This window comes from Pocillopora damicornis, chromosome 2 (genome assembly GCF_964200805.1).
Source record: "Pocillopora damicornis chromosome 2, jaPocDami1.2, whole genome shotgun sequence".
Lineage (NCBI taxonomy): Eukaryota > Metazoa > Cnidaria > Anthozoa > Scleractinia > Pocilloporidae > Pocillopora > Pocillopora damicornis.
In genome coordinates this window covers 6,643,490-6,664,073 of record NC_142671.1, presented here as the reverse complement: position 1 = coordinate 6,664,073, position 20,584 = coordinate 6,643,490, and the positions used below count along the sequence as shown (strand labels likewise).

General features: G+C 35.9%; 3 protein-coding genes across 3 annotated transcripts; 1 reads left to right on the top strand and 2 right to left on the bottom strand.

Annotated features, from left to right (window-relative positions):
• Window positions 1-386: 386 nt before the first annotated feature.
• On the bottom strand, window positions 387-5,650 carry LOC113681449 (COP9 signalosome complex subunit 4). The gene is made up of 10 exons (XM_027198535.2): window positions 5,463-5,650; window positions 4,765-4,916; window positions 4,295-4,398; window positions 3,891-4,044; window positions 3,359-3,509; window positions 2,756-2,840; window positions 2,576-2,661; window positions 2,328-2,443; window positions 1,290-1,374; window positions 387-752 (listed from the first exon to the last, which is right to left on the bottom strand). The coding sequence occupies exons 1-10, from the start codon at window positions 5,614-5,616 to the stop codon at window positions 619-621; spliced, it is 1,221 nt and encodes a 406-aa protein (XP_027054336.1). The 5' UTR covers window positions 5,617-5,650; the 3' UTR covers window positions 387-618.
• Window positions 5,651-5,863: 213 nt separating this feature from the next.
• On the top strand, window positions 5,864-15,273 carry LOC113681451 (mitochondrial carrier homolog 2). Its single transcript, XM_089198539.1, has 14 exons — window positions 5,864-6,030; window positions 7,394-7,478; window positions 8,205-8,262; window positions 9,554-9,602; window positions 10,115-10,168; window positions 10,288-10,323; window positions 11,405-11,462; window positions 11,680-11,731; window positions 12,205-12,264; window positions 12,755-12,848; window positions 13,450-13,497; window positions 13,965-14,032; window positions 14,559-14,634; window positions 14,904-15,273. Exons 1-14 carry the CDS (start codon window positions 5,884-5,886, stop codon window positions 14,964-14,966), a joined length of 948 nt encoding a protein of 315 aa, XP_089054665.1. The 5' UTR covers window positions 5,864-5,883; the 3' UTR covers window positions 14,967-15,273.
• A 1,040-nt stretch (window positions 15,274-16,313) lies between these two features.
• LOC113681450 (uncharacterized) lies at window positions 16,314-19,178 on the bottom strand. Its single transcript, XM_027198536.2, has one exon. It carries the CDS (start codon window positions 19,172-19,174, stop codon window positions 18,302-18,304), a length of 873 nt encoding a protein of 290 aa, XP_027054337.2. The 5' UTR covers window positions 19,175-19,178; the 3' UTR covers window positions 16,314-18,301.
• Window positions 19,179-20,584: the final 1,406 nt, after the last annotated feature.

The following is a 20,584-nucleotide window of genomic DNA, read 5'->3' as shown; positions in this document are numbered from 1 at the left end:
GTGTTTTTCTATCCGAGGAAACTATCATTTTAAGTTTTCATTCAGAAACCTGTGTAACGAACTCAACCATTGCCGACAGGCCAAACCAATTTCCCGCAGGAACAGGTCAAACTAGTTCTCTTGCGTTAAGTTCGTACACCAGTGTTTCCAAGTCCACGAAAAATTCATCATTCATCATTTTGAACGCGAGTCTCCCTAATTACAACGCTCTAGTGGCGAATATTTCGTCCAAATTCAGAAAGCCGGAGAAGGACAGCGGAGAAGGGATGACTCCAGTTTACTAAACAAAGCAGTTGCCAGAACAATTAATTGGAACGTGGAAACAGTCCTCATTAAATAAAAAAGCGAATGTACCATAATGTCCCCAAATAATTCACCACGGTTAATTCATTCTCTAACAAATAAGTTTTTATTTCAGGAATTAAAGAGCTCTTCAGATTTAATACTCAAACGGCAGTCATCCAGAAATCGCAAACTTCCGGAAAGTCTCATTCCACAGGAGTTTCTTCCACGTTTAACGTTAGGAAAGGAACTATACATCGTCAAAGGAGGTATCCAATGTGCTTTCCGCACGCTTGCTCTGTCCTTTTGACAATTGCCAAGTAGCTTAAAACTTCATCAAGATATCATTTGTGATTCATTATACTTAGCTACCCACTCTGGTGCAAAACTGTTGATCTTTTCTATCACGTTATTGACCTGAAAGCACAGATTCTGAACTTGTCTGTCCCACGAGGGAAGCACCTCTTGAGCTGAGAATAATAATAAAAAAAACACAAGGGGAACTGAGTATTCTTCCCAGAGGAGCTACACAACAGGGTCTAGCCGAAAATGATATTTAAAGAACGACTTCAACGGGTATGGCTAGCGGCAAAAAAAGAACCCTGATTTCGCTCCCTTTTCCCATAATCCGCTACTTAAACCTGACGAAAAATTTCAAAACCTTTTACCTCTCTTCTGCCTAAACCACTGAACGTACAAATGCAAAGGCACAATCCAGACAAATCTGTTCAAACAATATCGAGCTTTCAAAATCGACCATTTTGAAACCTACTACAGAGAACGATGCCAGTCTAGCCTGCCCAACACGCGAGTCAAACACGAGACGAGGAGTTCCCACATTTGTACGTGCCTGGCCTCCTCGTGCTTAGACACCTCCCCTCTCTCTTTCTAATTTTTCTTTCTTCATAATAAATACCACCAGGCAAGGGTAATGATTAAATGTATTTGGTGACTACCTCAGACCCAAGCATAGAAAAAATAATAAAAAATTAAAGGCTGATTCTTACTTTCAAAATGTACAACTCCGTCAATTTGATCGATAGATCCAGACATGCGTCCTTCAGAAATCATCTGTGATGCAATCCTCTCTGCCTAAAAAAGAGCAAAAAATATTGCTATCCCATCTTGCCATGTTATCATAACCCCAAAAAGGTAAAGAGGCTGGCATTTTTTTTCTAGAATGAGAAAGGTACCCACCTCGCCTTCTGGTTCAAACTTCTAGCTTAACTTGACTATTCATCAAGGTAAAGTGTACAACAAGATATGTAAAGTATGCAAGGAGAAAATTTAGAAGAGCAGGTGGGGCACTAGAACTAGAAAAAAAGCTTCTCCTTCAATTTCCCCTTAACCCTTAGCATCAGTGTGCATATTCTCCATACTGTTCTACATACATTTCCTATGGTGTTGACTAGGAGAATTTGTTTAAGAGTCACAAGTTTCTTTAGTTGGTGATCAATTCCTTTATTCTCATGACCTAAATGTGTAATTCAGGAAAGATACTGTATGGAGAAATTACATTCAAAACACTCTTAGGGTTAGAGGGTTAAAATGTAAAGCTTGAAGAAGCATGTAATGGGCTAGAATCCATTCTATTGCTTCGGGACACGGAAACAAGGATATGCTATTACAAGGGAATTTAGTATTTACCAACTGGGTTGATAAAACAAATTGGCCACCATAAAGAGTTTCAAATGTAATGTTTTGAGCTTTAGCCATTCATCATTTGCTCTGACAAAGGGCGAACACCCAAAATGTCAGCTTTCAAACTCTTTACAGTGGCCAACCTAGGTTAGATTTCACCAGCTCTAGAGGAGCACCCAATCATCACTGAAGTACTGTTCAGATTCTATATCAGAGATCTTTCGACTTCAGCAAAACCCCATCCGTGTGCCATCCAGTAGGGTCATGATTTTCAAGATTTCTCAAACCATCATAAAAGTGCTTACCAAGGTTTCAAACTGTACTTCAGAATTGTATTGAATTAAATTGACTATTATCACAGAAACTAACAATGCTTTAGACTTAAAGGTGAATACATAGTCTACCTTGGTTGGTGGTATTTCTAATAAAGCTCCAAGTTCTTCAAATGTGATGTTGTTGTAGAGTTTACTGGCAGAGAGTAAGTTATGTTCAATAACAGCCCTGTCAAGAATACTAGAACCTTAAAAATAGAAGAAATAAAACAAATTTAGATAAAAAACAACTTAAAATACACTAAGGTCAACTTAGAATTTGCTAAAGAATCACAAGGAAAATAAACCAAGTTTTATAAGTACTCAGTATAAATACCCACCATCTGCAGTAGTTGCCTTTTGATGAGGCATTAACATGGCAGCAAACTCATGAAGTTCTGGTCCTCGAATTATCCTGTCTAAATACCTTGAAGAGAAAAAGAACTCATCAGTGACAATAGATGCACAATGAAGCTTGTCTATTGGGTTTGTTAAATAAAATTACTTCTGGAAATTATTACATTTTTTCAAGAATTCCATAGGCAGGTAGCTGCTGACAACGTTCATCTTTAAACAGGTTTGCTAGCATCCTTGACCTTTGCTGCCCTGAAAACATACAAAACAGATACAGTATGTGAATAAACTGACCCAGTCCTTCCTAGATGCTTACCCTGGTTCCTGTACTGTTAAGTAAAGCAGAGTTAAGCTAGTTCTCCTAAAGTGAACAATTTGTTGTTGAGTTTCCTTGACAGTTGGCAAGCACTCATTTGTACCCAAAGGTGGACAGAGACTCTGTGAGGGTTAACCCTTTACACCCCAAAATCAGTATCCACATTTTCTCTTCTCTTCTCCATACAATTCCTTTGGTACTGACAAGAAGAATCGGTTAAACAATTAAAGCATTTTAGATGTTGGTTACTCTTGGAGTTTAACAAGTTCAGTGTTTTTTGCAAGAACACAACACAATAACCCAGCTGGAGCCAAATGCAAACCTCTTGATCCAGAGTTCAGTGCATTACAGCAGTGCAATGATTTATCTAGTTTTTCGCTAGGATGTTTCAACAGCTTAAAAATGAAAATTAAGGTTTATTACTGACAACATATGTCCTATCAATACAGCATACCAGCTGAAGCAAGGATGGCACATATCAATGCATGCTTAAGGGCTGTCATCCGCTCATCATCATGTATTGCAGTATTGTATGATAGGTCAAGATAACGTTGTGCAGCTTCAATGAACTTCCGTTTGTAGTCCAGAAGACGGGCATAGCAAACCTGCAACACAATAGGTGATGAGAGAATCTTAGTATTAAAGTTGTATAAACTTTCATGAGATTGTGGAGGATCTTGAAACCCTATAATTTCTTTGTTAATTTTTTTGATCAAGTGTTTTGATCTGACCATAAGCAACATTCAGTAACATCACAATCATGTTGAGAAAACTTTCCAATAGAAACATTCCATCCCAATCCATTCCATTCACATCATTTTACTTAATAACAAAAGATTATACCTGAAGTTTCTATTTATAATGGCTTTCATAACTATTCTCCTGTACTAACAATGGTGCCACCACCTCTACAGGATAAGATTGATTAGGAATCTCACAGCCACCAAGTTTAGAATCAAATTTAAATTTTTTAGTTTGAAAGTTACCTTGTAAAGTATCTGTAGCTTCTCTGTCTTTGTGTCTGCTTGGAGGATTAATGCTCTATTTATGTATGCTTCAGCCTGAACAGGATCTTCATCTTCCAAGTACAACTGTGCAATCTTCAGGTAGGTTTCCAGTTTATAATCTATTGAATATTGCCTGCATTGGATCACATAAAAAGTCACATTAACACAAAATGTGATGATCAGTCAGAAAATTAGACCACATCCGGAAGGCACAACTTCAAAAACATTGTCATTAAATCATTAGTTATTGAGGCAAACTGAAATTTTTTACCCTGCAATAATTATCAGAACACTATAGTGGTATGATTGGCCATTTTCCATGACAGCTTTGGGCTTTCATTTTATCACACTCCATGAAACTAAATAACACAAGTGCACCAAACCTTTGCCCTGACTCCACAGGAATTCCAGTAAGCACCCTTGCAGCCTCTCGCCATTCCTGACAATCTTCATATATTTTTGCCAAATGCTTCCTTATTACTGCAACCTGTAAAAAAGAAAAACAAATAATCTCCATGGTGATGAAATGCTAAATTGAATGTCAGATATCTGCCCTTTTGTAAATGGAATTTTATCAGGGAAAAAAATGGACTGCAATGTTCTTCCCCAAGAAACTGAAAGTCATGTCATACATATTAAAATGTTCTATAAATTGAAAAATTTGGCCAGCAAGCTTTTGTGTTTTCATAACAACTTATCTTAGGTCTATAATGACACATGTTTAAACAAAAGACCCTGTTGCCTACTACTTCAGTTATTCCCAAGCAAAAAATAGGCTGGACTGGCCATTTAATCTAGAGTATGATTCACTCCTTCAAAAATTGAAAAAAAAAAATTGAAAAATTCTCCTAACCTGTTCCTCAAAAGATATAGCTCTTGGTTGTAATTTTTCCAACACAAAATGTGACACCTGCTTAGCACAAGCTACATTCATGTTTGGAATATGATTACAGAGTTCACTTAAAATTTGTCTTGATACAACAAGGCTTACATTTTCATGAACCACTGCAAAACATAAGAGAAAACGATATAGTTAATTTATTGTAAAACCCAGAAGAATGTGGCAGGGTAGTGGTTCATATTCAACTTTTGTGCTTACATGCATGTTAAGCTAAATTGAAATTTCGTTAAAACTGATCCCATGATCATTTTCACAAATGATTGTAAGATGTTAACAAGCAAAACCATTGTGGCTCAGAAGGTTTAGAACTTGTTATGGCCACATGTCACAGATCAGAGGTAGAAAACATAAGAGTGTAAAAAAGATTTTTGAAATAGATAGGTTATGACATAAGATTGAGATGGAGCACTCATTCCTGTTAAGTCTACGACTGATCATTGATGAGTCTTTGATATGGAAAGGAAGAGACAGAGTAACCACTTGACATAAGTCTGAAGTTAGAGCTACTGTGGAAGAGGAGGGGGGCAGGAAAAAAGATTTCCAATTGCAATATTCACGCTTCTCTTTACGATGTGACCCCTTTTTCCTGGTCGCTCATCCATTACAAGGCAGCTGACATCTTATCAATAACTTTTGTTCAACAAACTTACAAGCTTCAGTGAAAGTTTTGAGACCTTCCGTGAGAGATGGCTCTTGAAATTTAAAAATCTTCTCCAAAATTTCGCGATATTTTCCAGTAATATCCTTATGGGAACCACTAGCACTAGAGAGAGTGAGTAACATTTGCTTCACTTGTGCCGCCATTTTGTTCCACTGCTTATCTCACGCCTCTGTGGGGTGGGGTGGATAACCACGAGAAAAATGTTCACGAAGGAAAAAGTAGGGAAGTGTGAGTGTAAATGTAGAATATCGAATATTGATAAGCACCGATTTCAAAGAGATTTACAGGTGATGGACAATATGAAATTTAAAGTAGATTCAATATCAGTTTTGAATGCCCTACCCCTCCCTTTGAAACAAAAGGAAGATTTTTTTTTTGGCGGTCAGCCTCATTCTGGCGAGCAACTCAACATGGCGGCTGCAAGTGAGAGAAATGGAAGTGGGCAAAGCTTGGAAGATCTCTTGGATAACGAAGGCACAACAGCTGGAGCTCTCGTTTTGACCGCTTTTATGACCACAGCAACTCAGCCACTAACATGTGTTCGACTTCTGATGCAGGTAATAGACTATAAGTGTCAAATGACTCAGTTACATTTCACTTAATTGATACTTTACCGGCGCCCAAAGTTCAACTCAGTGTTTGCGTGACATCTCTTAGTATTCATATTTCTATCCTGCAGAACCTTCTACCTTCGTTTTAACAGGGATTTTTTTTGATACAAAAGTAAAAATATTGGCTTCTTTCCACATCAATGTTTAAATATTCATGAGAAGGAACAAATGCATGTGGCCGATGGGTGTTCACTGAACTAAAGGCTGAATGCGGACAAATGTCCACAGGAGACAAAACGTTCTCCATAAATAAAAAAACAAAGCTCTTTCTTCTTACTGGCTCTGAAAATATCATCAAGGGTAAAAGACGCAAAAATTCCAAGTGAGGGAGTGGTTGCTTTATTGAAGTCAGGGAAGAGGGGGGGGGGGGTAGTGAGGGCAGTAGAGTGCATGGTAATGTGATCAACGTGATCATGGCAAAAAGAACAGCCAGAGTTTGTTGATATTAACCCTTTACACCCTGACATCAGTATCCATTTTCTCCATACTCTTCTCATATGTTTCTTTTGGCACTGACAAGAAGAATTCATCTGAAGATCAAAGCTTCTCATGTTGGCGATCATATCCTTTATTGCCATGATCTTAATGAATGGTTTAGCAGTATTACTGTAAGGAGAAATAAGATGTTGGTCACTCTTAGGGCTTAAAGGATTAAGGAGAAGTCTACTCTTCTGGTGGTCTTTGTTTTGAATCAGAAAGGTCTCTTATTTAGGTTCATTTCAGATGTTGCACCACTCATGATCTAAGCCTTACTAATGAATTATAGCATCATTTTAATTAGGATAATATGGCAGGTTTGTTTGGTTTGGTGCTCAATATCAGATCAGCAAAGGCTGGTTTATTTCCTGACATTAGATTGGTATTTTGGCAATTGCCATGATTGTCTCAAGTACTGAACTTTGTCAATCTTTTACACTCTAACATCAGTATCCATATTCTCCATACCCTCCTTTATACATTTCCTTTGATACTGACAAGGAGAATTCATTTAGCATTTAAAACTTCTTAGTTTGGCAATTACTTCTTATATTCTCATTTATAGGGTTTTAATGCCCCTTTAAAATGGACATCTTTACAAAGACATCATTTTTCTCTCTTTTCAGATTAATGTAGTTGTACAATTTGTTTCAGTTGCCCTCCCAAAGTCTAAGCAGAACTGTACTTAATAAGAGGAGGCTTGGAACTTGGGTGGCAAGGCATTGTAAATGGAAAGTTATTCTACAGGTCATTTTCACTGATCACCTGAATTGTATTTTACTTAATACTTTTAGTCACTGAGTGTTTGAAATGAAATTATTTTTGCGTTAAGGTTGGACATGAACCAATTTCTCCAACTGAGTCCACAACATTTTTAGGAACTAAGGTCCTGAGATTACCAAGTTTTTTCCAGTATGGTAAGGAATTTAAGGAGATGATTTTCATTCTTTTTTAATCATTATGATTATTCATTAAAAGACATATTAAAAAAATACTATTACCAGTACATAAAAAATTAGTCATAAGCTTTAAGGAGATTGATACATGGCTGGCCTTGTGTCTGCAATTAAAGGAATCAAATAAAGCCGTTATCAATCAGATGTTGAAAGCAATCTGGGATTGTCTCTTTTTTCACTTTACTTCTTCCCGTGATTGGTCTGAAAAACTCTAGTCACCCTCTCAACCAATCAGATGCAAAACTGAAACTAATGTCGACTTTCTCACTTGCATTTTCCTACACTTCCAGCAGTATGCTTTTTTCACTTCAAGTTCTGATTTGGTCCCATGTGATATTCACTTTAGGTTCTGATAAGTCATTTTCAGATCACTTATTCGTTTTGGTAATACAGCTACAGTGAAAAAGCACTATAATGAAATTCTGATTTGTTTTCTGGCAAATGACTTTCATTTGTCCTTTGCAATGTCTTGAAAAAGTCAAGATTGACAGTTTCTGTAATATAAATTTATATTTTTTTTGTCAGCATGTGAAGATGACAACACAATTTCTAGTTGATAATATGTATTTGTAAAGAGTGCAGAGGCAATCTATTGTTAAAAAAAATATATAAAAGCAAGATACTGGTAATCAAGAAAAGTAACATATATGTTTAGGTTTCTTTACTTTTTACCTCCTTATCCTGCAGCAAGTCATGTAAAGAAGATAAATGGATGGAGGGGACTCTACAGAGGATTGTTACCAAGGTAAGCTTTGTATGCTTTGGTTTCCAAAGCAAAAACAAAAAGTCATGCAAACTTGTTTGTGTGGGATTAGTTTCTAGTAAGACACCCAGTGTTTTAAGGTAACTCCTCAGTATTGTACTGTGCATACCGTGCTGTGTATAAAAGTCATCTCATCAGGGAACATGGTATTGTTTTTCAATAAATGGACCAGGTAAAGAGATTCGATTGTCTTTGGCTCTTAAACCAGTGCAGTGAGTTATATCTTTTATTGCATAATTTTGGTGTACAAATCATCCCCTTTAAATTTGAGAATTTAAAAGAAAATTAATAGAAGGGAAAACTCAATGATGCAAAATATGACCTTGAAAGCAATGACTTTCGGAACACTTTGTCATTTAAAATTACAGAATTTTTCCTCAAATTATGTATCAAATTGTTCTATATACTCAAGAATTTCTACCCATGAAGTTTTTTTCAAGTTTTACTTTAAAAACCCTTGCCTCCGGCTATCTCAAAATGTATTGTGAACCAATGAAATGATGCACATGATTAGTGCCTGTACAGGCATAAATGGGGTAAGTTTGGCTCATCATATCTATTACACAAGCATAGTGACCTATCTTTTGAAATGTATTTTTCCAAACAGACATTGGTAGGTTTCTTTTCTGAGGAATCACTTTAAAAATGGCTAGTGCGTTAGCAACCAGTTGTAGAAGTCTGCATTCAAAACCTGGCTGGGTCATTGTGTTGTGATCCTGGGCAAAACAATTTAACCTAACAGTTCCTCTCTCCAGCTAGGAGTATGAATGGATGGTGGTTAATTATTAGGGAAGCTCGATGAAATAAAGAGGGGGGGGGGGGGTGTAACCTTGAGATGGACTAGCATCCAATCCAGGAGGGAATAGTAATATTCCTTGTGGCTTCATGCTATGGAAACAGGGATAAGCTGCACCTGGATGGGCCACTTGTCTCAAGTACAAATTTTTTTTAGTCTCTAGTGGGATCAGTTGTCATTATTTATGTGTAATTTCTGTGAAAAAAGAAAAGAAGGGGTTAAAAGTAGATTGATTTAAATGTTGATATTCTTAAGTGCTCTCACTGTGTCTCCACATGAAAGCATTGGGCCTTAGTTTGTTCAACAGTAGCAAAATATTTTGCAAAGTGTAGGATGCATTTTTGTATGTTGAAGTATCTCCTCTCCTCGTGGCTTGTGTGAGGTGAAATTCCCTCTAATCTCTCAGGTAATTTTCATCAATTTTGGGAAACTTTATTTCTGGTATTACATTGATTGTTCTGCTATAACTGTTGTCAGGGTCTACTCATCAATGATTGGAACTCTTGTGAACAATACACTGCTGCAGGTATTACCATTAATTCACTTTAATTATAATGCAGTTAAATGCAATTTAACGAAGTTAACAACAAAGAGCATTAGCGTTCTCTAGTAGTCAGCAGTTTTTTGCATATGTACATACGTCTGAATTCCATGTGCTGTTTATTTGAGGTATTCTTGCATGCACTTTGAGTGTGAACTTGCTGCATTGTGAGGAGTGCCAGCTCATCATCCAGGCAGTTTTTCCTACCCATTCCCTCCCTCTTTCCACTGTTTATTCAGTGTGACAGGTGCCTGTTTCCCTGTGTGGGGGCTCATGGCTGGGTTGTCAGGATTTGCCAGCCATTGTCTCCATCTAGGAGCTGGCTGCCAATAGTGGAAGCTCCTGGATGTTTCAGGCACCCAACCTCCACTTAATGATGCAGTTGTTAAATTTGTTTACTGCATTCCTTCTAAAGTTTGATTTTTCCAAAGTGTAATTTGAATTTTGTACCTTACATCAATTGTGATATAATCTTATGTGAATTGTGTGTTGAATAGGCTATGGGTAAAAAAGACAATGCCCTTGTCCCACTGGTTCCTCCAGAAAATAAGGTGGGTTTGCCACTTTTTTATTGTATGTTATATATATTTTTTCATCTTAATTAGAATGATTTGAATTGTGCAGCTCTGTATGTTAATCTTTTTTCTCTGTATATTCTTGAAATTTTTAGAGCAGGCAAGAAGAATTGTTAGAGTTTGTTGAGGAGGTATTTCAACCAATTTTGCTCTTACTTTTTGCTTAAATGGGGGAATCTGACTTTTTAGAAAATATATTAAGCACAATGGTTTGTACACCAAACCCTGGACTGAGGAGTATGGGTATGGGTTTTACCTTTGAATAAAAAATTATTTTTCTCTTTACACCCTAACATCAATATGCATAATTGCCATACTGTTCTCTATTCATTTCCAAGGGTGCTGGATGGGAGAATTTGTTTGATAATCAATAGCTTCTTTTGTTGGTGATGATTTCCTTTATTCTTGTGACATTAATATTTGATTCAGGGTGATATTGTAAGGAGAAATTAGATGCTGGTCACTTTTACGGGTTTATGGGTAAAGGGGGTCTCTGACAAACTTTACTACAGTAACCTCTCAGTCAATGTATGTATTGATCAAAGGAATATAAATGATTACCTGTAAACTGTTAGGAAAACATGGTGGATTACAAGGTGGAGGGTATTGAGCAATGGATCAGGATCATATTCATACAGTACCACTTGTGTATATGTTAATTGCACAGACGAATTTCATATGCTCTGACACAGGGTAGTCAGATGCATATATATGATTTTTTGCATGCATGGCCGAAAAAAATGCGTGATTCATGTGCCTTTGTTATTCAGTGCTATAAGTTTCCTTTGTATTTCATTGTTGTATGAAACAAAAGACTTCTAGATTTGAAAAAGCAGTGAGTAGACAACAGAAAATTTACATAATGAAAAAAGCTGTCATGTGTAGTATTTTAGTGCTCTTGAATTGTAGCCTATTCTTTAAAACAATAAACTGCCAAAAACAGTAAAACAAAAGGACTACCTCAGACATACTAATGAGGTTGATGTTTGAAAGTCGTGTGTGCACATGCGATTTTTTGATGCGCAATTGCATGCGATTTTTGGCATGTTTAATTTGCAATTTTGATTAACGTATACGTGAGCTGTGCTGTAGGAAATATTCATACTCTTGGTTGAATTATGTGTCAGAAAAAAGGATATTAAGTACTATAGGCTGGTCTGGGTCACTTACCTCCATGTTGATGTTTAAACTAACATATTTTTTTCTATTAAGACCTGTGTACAGACTGTGGCAAAATGCAGTGGTATTATTATCAGTCACCCATTTTATGGTAAAGTAACAAAACTGTGCCTTAGATCATAATGGCTTGAATTTCAATTGAATATGAGACATTCAAGGCTATTAATTTCTAGATGACAAAGTTAAAGGAGATAAGTGGTCTATAATTGTTGTAATTTGTATTATTTTTAATTAATTTATTTATTTATTAATTTATGTTTTTAGCAAATTTTGATAGACCACTGACACCTCTCCTATTTAATTTCTAGTGATCTCAGTCAGAATGATGGTTCAGTTCGTTGGTCAAGAAACTATTTACAGGTCAGTTCTTTTCTCACAATCCACTAAATGATATTTCATCTCTATTTGACAATTTTTAAATTTTAAGAGGTCACCTCTTTTGAATTGGCTGATTTTCTTAAAATTTACTCACTTTCCAAATTCAACTTACTATTTGGAATTGTAACAGCAAATGTTTCATTGATTTAACCTTTTAACTCCCAACATTCCAACATTTGATTGTTAAATCTCCCCTCCAGCTGCAACACATCATTGTGAATTAGTTATGAGACTTTGGTGGTAGATCAAGAGAATGACTTCCTCCTGATAATTTTAAATATTCTCATTACCTGTTTGCTGGATAATGTATGGAGATTATGGGGAGAAGTTACATGTTTGTGACTTCTGGTAGTTCTGATAAATTGAATGTTCCTTTCATTACTTGCATGTGCCAATCATGGACAAGAACATGTACATTTTTATCTTATTGCCTGTGATAACAAATCTGTTTTCAGTGGACTACGTGCATCAGTCAAAGAGATCTATAACAATGAAGGACTTGCTGGATTTTTTAGGTAGGAAATATCAGATGATAGAATAGTTTTATGAATTTGTTATTAATAAATGAATAAATGAATGTTCTGTTACTGAATAACTATGGAGTTAAAATTAAGAAAACTTTAAGTTATATGTCTTATGTTTTTTATCCTTTGTTACTATGATTTGAATTATAGTAGTTTGTTACATAATAATCATTAGTTTTTTCTAAGTGGGATAATTGTAAAATTAAATCAGCATTAGCTTTCATTCTTGGTTGAAAGTCAATCAAATGTAATCAAGAGGTCCAGGCACAAAATGTAGCTTGAATAAAAGAAGTGTTACTTTTAATTAGAAATTTCTTGTTCAGCAGGTGCTTTGCTTTATTCAATAGTAACTATTCACAGTGATAGTTGCATTGCAAAGAAGAGTTTAGTGGCTAATGGTTAAGAAAGAATTCAATTGCGAATCACTTAACAATAGCATTTAATCAATGTCTTGTTGAATGTCATCTCTTGGTGTCAACAGTGGTATCATTCCTCGTCTTGTTGGAGAAGTCCTGTCCCTTTTGTTATATCGAGGAGCTTGCTTCTTGATCAGCAAATATGCTATTGACAGTGAGGTGAGTATAAACAAATAAAAAATTTTATGATTTATATGTGCTTTTTTTACTAGATGCATATCTGCCCATAATCAAGGGCTTAAAAATGATAAAATCAAGGCACAGTCTTCACATGTTTTTCATGCCTTCATTTTACTTCACATGAAAATTTTACATGCATGCCAAATTTGCCATGTTGAAGGCAGGTTAAAGGCATTTGAAAGGCAAGTGAAAGATATTATACCTTCTACATAGTGTTTTCACTCACATTTTAAACATTTCTTGAAGCTTACCTCATACAAAACTTAGAATTGCAATGTGCATGTACTTTACAACCTTGGTAGTGGTTTGTGATTCAAGATGAACAAGTACTTTAGAGGTAGAGTGAGGTGTAACATGTTACACCTCACTCTACCTCTAAAGTACTTGTTATTGATTTTGAAGACAAAAAAAACTCTCAAGTAGCTGGGTAATGCAACTGACTAGCTGTTCAGTTTGATTCATGCTGTGATATCAGTAGTTAATATTATTTGTATTCAGTTTTGTCAGCAAGTTAATGTGATCAGTAATAGTATGCCTTAATGAACCTGCCAATAAAGAAAAGTGATTTGTAAATTTGCAGGTCAGCAGAAGAAAAGAAGTACAAGTGTATACAAATGGACTTTTCCAGGTAGCATGCCTGATAGACATCTTTAATTTGCTCAGACAATTTATTACAATCATCTTTTATTACCAAATCATATTATTGTGCAAACTAACCTAACCTGATTTACATTTTTTCATGATTATTAATAATATTATTGATATATTTTCTAAGTGTGATTAGGATTAACTCATGACTGATGTGTGTTGAATCTGAATATAAAGTTGTCAAAAAATTGAATTATTTTCAGTTTAACCCTTTAACTTCCATTAGTGACCAAGACAGAATTTCTCCTCACAATATCAATACAATATCAACCAGATAAGTGATGAGAATAAAGAAAAATATCAATTTGGGGATAATTAGTTGATTCAATACTAAATTCTCTGAACTCACATGATAAGAATTGTATGGTTGACAATGAGGAGAATTACAAATTTGATCTGGGAGTTATAGAGTTAAAGGCTACATATTGTTTTTTGTTTATTTTGCAGTATGCTGCTGGAGTTGTAACCTATCCATTTGTGTTGGTTTCACACATGATGATTGTCAATAATGTTGGGTGAGCTTTACTTTATATATTGAACACAAATTTGAAAATTAAGCTATCTTTTAATCTGTCTTTCAGAGCAAAGCCAGAAAAATAAAACAAAAACATTATTATGATAAAATAACTGTGTAATACTCATGGAAAAATATAAGATAAGTTGTGTTTTGTGTTTGTTAACAAATAATGATATATACAGCTCTGGAGTATAAGAATTAGTCTTAAAACAGAATTTTATATATGGCATTTATACTTGGATATGAAATGAGAGACCAGAGGCAAAGAATGAGACTTTTCTCCAACTCGTGTCCTTCAGAGGGTCAACCTATTGCCTCTTTAAGCCTGTTTTCAGGCTATCTATATTTAATCCTGCTTGCAGGCTATTTATATCAAAGCCTACTGTAAACCTGTAGGTTATTTATATATGGAAAGATTGCTGTTACACAACAAAAAGAGTTTAGATTTACAATGCTTAGAGTTATTTAGGTTTGAACTGAGTACGCTTTTAGACAGTCATATTTTCCTTGGCATTTTTCTTTAGTCTGGCTGGTGGAAAGCCTCCTGCAATGCCAGTGTTTGATGGGTGGAGAGATTGTTTTAGTTATCTGAAAAAAACGGTGAGTTGCAGTTGAAGAAATTGATGAAACATGTCAAATATATCTTCTATGTAGCCGTAAGCTTAAGTGCAGATCAGCTAGATCTAGTGTGTGGTGTAAACATAGAGCAGCTTTTGGTTGAGCAGGATGTTGCAACCCCCTTCTAATGTTTTAACGTGTATATTAATTTATTGTCACCAACTTTATTCATAATCTTTCTTTACAAATGGTGTGTATTAAGGATTTCTTACAGATTCTTAAAATTATTAATTATTATCCCTTTCTTTTAGGGGAACTTGTGGCGTGGATCTAGCATGTTTCGAAGGACTGTTCGTAAAGTATCAGGGATGTAAGTTACAGGGCAGGCAAACAGCAGTGCAACTACAGTCCAAGAAATGCAAATAATACTAGCAAAAGAATGTACAGTTAGACTGAATTGTGAAGAAGTGTCAGTGCATTACATTGAAGTGCTTTTAGATCTCTTAATAGAAGTAGCCTTTGATGAATGCAATCAGTGCAGGGTTCTATTTTTGCCATAATAATTAAGAGTAGTGAAGTGTATGTTTTTTATAGCTTTTGTTTTTGAGAACACTAGTATAATTGCCCTGAGAGAATTTGTGCAAACTTGTTGTGGTAGTAAAAATTACAGTTTAAATGTTACAGCTGTTTCATGTTTAACTTATCTTTAGGACAAGAGAAGGACTATTGTATGTGTATGGAGGGAAAGTCAGGGTTGTAGCTAACAGAAACTCCTTAAAATATCAAAATAATACCAAGCAGAAAAGCGGCAGGAATAATGGAAAATGTCAATTATGTGATTCCTTGGTGATCCAATATCAATTTCCCTGAACTAATATTATAAGAATTGTATGTCAGACAGTTAGGAGAATTAGTAACAAGATTGTGGGAGTGGAAAGGTTTAACAACAGTCTGAATGCAGAATTTCACCTTGTTATGACTTGAGGAAAAGAAATAACAATTGATCCAAAATTGGTTTATTTTTCAGTGTTGCCGTCAGGGTTATCTGCATCACCTAAACTTTTACCGTGTAAGAAGAATAGCATTTTAGCCACTCCACCCCTCATTACTGAGGCTTAATTTTCCTGGCACAATTAGCATGCACCTTCGTTTTTTAATCACTATACATAGTTCTTGCTGTTTTATCAAAGCCCAGTCCTTATAAATCTGGTATTTTAGAGAGACTGAGATTATTGTGGTTACATCAAGTTTATGTCTACACAGAGTTTTTGAAAACCAAACTGAAGGTTTCTGAAGGGATCCAAGTTAATTTTGTGTGTATGAGAATAATGCAAAGTTTTACTGACCTGTCAGTATTTTTTTTCCTATTGAATCCTCTTAGTTTGGATACCTGTGAACAGAAAAAAGCCAATTCCAACATGCTTCATGTGCATGCATACCGTATTGAATGGAAACAGAAAATATCACCCTTCAATTTTGAAAATATCCCTTGTTGTAGACAAGGTCCCCAACATACAAGTTGATAATTTCTTAATCAACTGCAAGCTTGACGGAAATAATCTTGAGGGGAGAAAATGCCCCCTTATCATTGGTCATCCCTGCCAAGGTAGAGTTACAAATAATATAACCTGGAAATTGCAATAAATTAATCACTACATGTAGTGGTTCTATGTTTTTTCAATTATTTCAATTTATCAATCAAGAATTGGGACACAGGGTAATTCATTTCTTGTGATTTATTACAGTAAAATATTTCATACAAGCTTATTGTGCTGATTTAATGCTGTGGCATACATTCTTAATTATTTTGCCTGAGCTTAAGGTAAAGCAGTAACAGATACTCAAACCTTACAATCTTGCACAAAGAGAAAACAGTAAACAGAAAAACATGTCTACTATAAGTGAACATGTCAAGGTCTAGGCTTCTTATTCCTTACTGCTGCTGACTCCCAATCATGTGGTAAGATGAACCTGGAGCTGGAGAACCTTGAGAGAGCTGGTGAGAGTCACATACTGGCATTTGGAATACCTGTACAGTATTTATTGTTGTAGCAAAGTGTGTTAACAACTCCTAATTCAACCCTGACAGTGACTTCCACACAGGCTATTGAAATGTCAGTCAGTGTTGCTAACAGCAGTCCTTTTCAGGACTACTATCAGCCCAACATCATACAGCATGATGAACTGGTACTCCTAGATTAAGCCACTAGTTATAGAGGACTCTTCTCCCACATCATGCTAGTTGAGAAACTGCCCTTCAAAATGCATCACACAGTAATTACAATAAACAATTTTGAAATGAATTAAGATTATAAATCAGGCTATGGAACTATATGGAGATAAATCAGACCAAGCTCACGAACAGAACTCAACCAATCCTGAATAGAGAAAGAGCTCTCAAAGTTATGTACATATTCCCAGTAGTATGATATTAAATACAAGTACTAGTAAATGTATCATTAAATATGAAACTTAGATCACATTGCTAAAAATCAAAGAATAACAAATTTATCTTAAGATTGTTATCACTCTTTTCTATAACATATTTTACTCGTTGCCCATCACGTGGCTCTTAAATTCAATTCTGCTTGAGGATTATTATCACTGTTAAAGTGTTTGCAAAAGATGAGCAAAAACAAGTGTATGAAAGATCAATTGAAACTAGTACCCCAAGGAATGGCCCATCTCTACTTGAAAGTTACCACTAAGGTTTTATACAATCACAAAAGAAAGGTATTCTTCTGTTTGATCCCTTCCTTCACTTAATGTTTCACTTTCATTTCTCACTGTACAGCACATGAGGTGCATTATCAGTTTACACTCACTCTGGATCCTGTTGTTTTTAAGACAGTTTACCTGATAAATAATCCCAGTGGATTAAGATATCATTTTGGCTGATGTTTTGCCATAAGGGCAGTGAAAAAAATGAGCCAAATAATTAAAATGTCTGTATCTGTTGTCGGTTAAACATCAAGTAAGGGATGTTACTTCTAGCTTTTGAAGTACATCCTATGTCATTTAAAAATTGTTTTGATCGAACAAGACATTCACAACAACAAAAAAAAGGAAAAAATATCTCCCCTCTTTTGTGTTTGTTTAATACTTTGGATCATCCTGAATTCAAAAAAGAAAAAAACAAGTAGAGGAATCCACAACACCGAAAAAGGAGCAAAATAAAAGAAATATGCAGTTACAAAAAGGTTTACAGGTCACAGTGCATCAGTCTTGTTCCTACCTAAATATATCCTTTGAGTGGTTATGTTTGATAACATTAACAAGTAAAGGAAAATGGCTTCTATGTTTTCTAAATACAAAAAGCAACTGTTTCCAAACATTTGATGAGGGTTACTGAATTACTAAAGACTTTCAGAAGGTCTAGTACAGAAATATACTGTATCATGATATTGACTAAAGGGATTTTGGCCCTAAACAATTTACTAATAAAGAGGTAATAGTAATACTACACACTACTTGTCACTAGGCTTGCTCTAAAATACTATCAAAACACGAACAAAACGGTGTAAAGAGTTCAAGTCCATGGTGCGTGACTTCTAAGTTGCAATGTCCATGACAAAGTCGAAACTTACTGTATAAATCACACGAAATTCATCGACAATACACGTATAGCTTACGGAGAAAAAGGGTTTTAAGTATCGATCGATAGCTCTCCCAAAATAATTAACAAGGAATGGTACTACAACAATACTAGTTATTGGTCTTTACATTGGTGATTATCTAATCCTTGAAAAACCTGAACACGCTCTCCTTTGACTTCACAGACTAAAATTTGTCCATCTGGGGTAATCGATAGGTCGATAGGGAAAATGAACTGTCCAGCTCCTTTGCCGCGACTTCCAAACTTCGTGAGGAACGAGCCATCCAAACTGAAAACTTGTATCCGATTATTCCATCCGTCACATACCAACAACTGATCATGTTGATCGACTGCCAGTCCACGCGGTCTGTTGAACTGCCCGTCGCAAAACCCAGATTCGCCGATGTCAAACAGGAAATTTCCTTGACTGTCGAACACTTTCACACACTGATCGTCACTGTAAGACACAAAGTACTTTTCGTGACTGTAGGTGACGTAGGATGGACGATTATTCGTTTTTGGATCGCTAAACTGCTTTAGTAGTGTACCCTCTGGCGAGTATACTTGAACTTCTCCCTTTTCGCCGCCACTACAAACCGCGATATTGCCATCGCCTGCCATACAAACACCCCAGGGATTTCTGAGGTTTTCGCTAGCGATAACCCGTATTAGTTCGCCGGCTGATGAGAACACTACCACTCTGTGATTGTCCGAGTCAGTGACGATGATATTTCCGTCAGTATCGAAGGTAGCACAGTATGGGAAATTCATGCAAGCATCGGTGACTCCTTGGGCACCAAACGAACTCAAAAACTCGCCATCAGACTTGAATAGTTGGACACGGTGATTACACGTATCTATAACGGCAATTTCGCCTTTGTTACTGACTGCCATACCATTTGGGTACCGAAATTTACCTTCTTCAGTTCCATTACCACCAAACACTTTCAACGACGCCATCTTCTTTTCTTCTTTGAAATAAAGCATTCTGGGAACGGAAAGCCACGCTTGCTGTTCATTGCATTCGGCATTTCATTGGTTGAAAAATTCCCGCGAATTCAGCTTTCGTGCTTTCGTGCTTTCGCTCTCTCCAGTCTTGCTTCCTACGCAGTTTTTAACGCGAAAACTCAAGATACGGTTCTCTGATTTGCGTTCGATTCATCTCTATATTACCTCTCCATCAACGGATCTTTTCTTTAAAAGGGGGAGATAATAAACGATGTTAATGACTTATAGTGAGGTAGAAACGTAAAGAGTCTGAAGACCTCAGTGAACGCCGGAGTGCTCTGTATTTCCTGGCGAAAATTATAGTTGCCATAAGCTTGACTTTTACGGCAGCATTACAGGCTACTGCTGATCATTCCGAAGGTGCTCCTAAGATTAATGAAATAAATAAGTAAAAAAGAATCATATACGAAAAAATAACTATAACAAACAAGCACAAAAGATTGCAACATCTGTGAGTCACCATGCTGAAATGTCACGCCACCTCCAATAATGCTCTGTTCATGTGCAGCGGCTGGTACTCTGAGCTGCATTGCACTGTTACCCTCGGATAACCTTGCTTAAGCTTTTGCAAACTTACCCCAAACTCGTTTCCAGAGTCCTCTCTCTTCCTCCCTCAAGAAAATACTAAAGGAAGGAAGAGAGAGGACCTTAGGAACGAGATAAACGAAGGTAAATATTTGATATCATGTGAATCCAATACTGAATGCGAGTACTATGTCTATATTAGATAACAACAGCTGAGTAGAAAGGTAGACCAAAACATCTGAAAAGAGTAATTATTCAGATCAAGAATGACAAAATACTTTGTTGCCTGGGTGAATTTGCATATTTTTCAGCAAATGAATCCTTGATTTCCTATGCTTTTTCAAATACGAGATCTAAACCAAGCAAATATGGCAGCCATGGGAATTTAGCTGGTCAAGTGACAGGGGGAATGAGGCTAGCTTGGTAAATTGTGTGCAACAGAGAGCAAAACTTAAGGAAAAGTGCCAATTAGAGGCATCCCTATGAAATGCAGCAATGCCTATCGGAAACCGGAAAGAAGGAACTCTACTATAAGTTACATTTTTATCATATTTTATTTCTATTTAAATACCATACATTGTATACCATACTAGCATTACCAGAAATACTGACACTGTAGTATTACTCACAGTACTAATATAACTTACAATCCTGACATTGGTTTTTTATTTACAATCTATACAATACTGATAATTACAATACCTATTGCTACAAACTAACACCACAAAGATACTTACTTCTACTTATACTATTGGAAAAAAGACATACTTTTTAATCACATATTTTTGGCAATACCTCAAAAATACTTGAAGTGTTCAATACCTACAAAATTACTCTAAACAATGCCAAAAAGCGATAAAATAG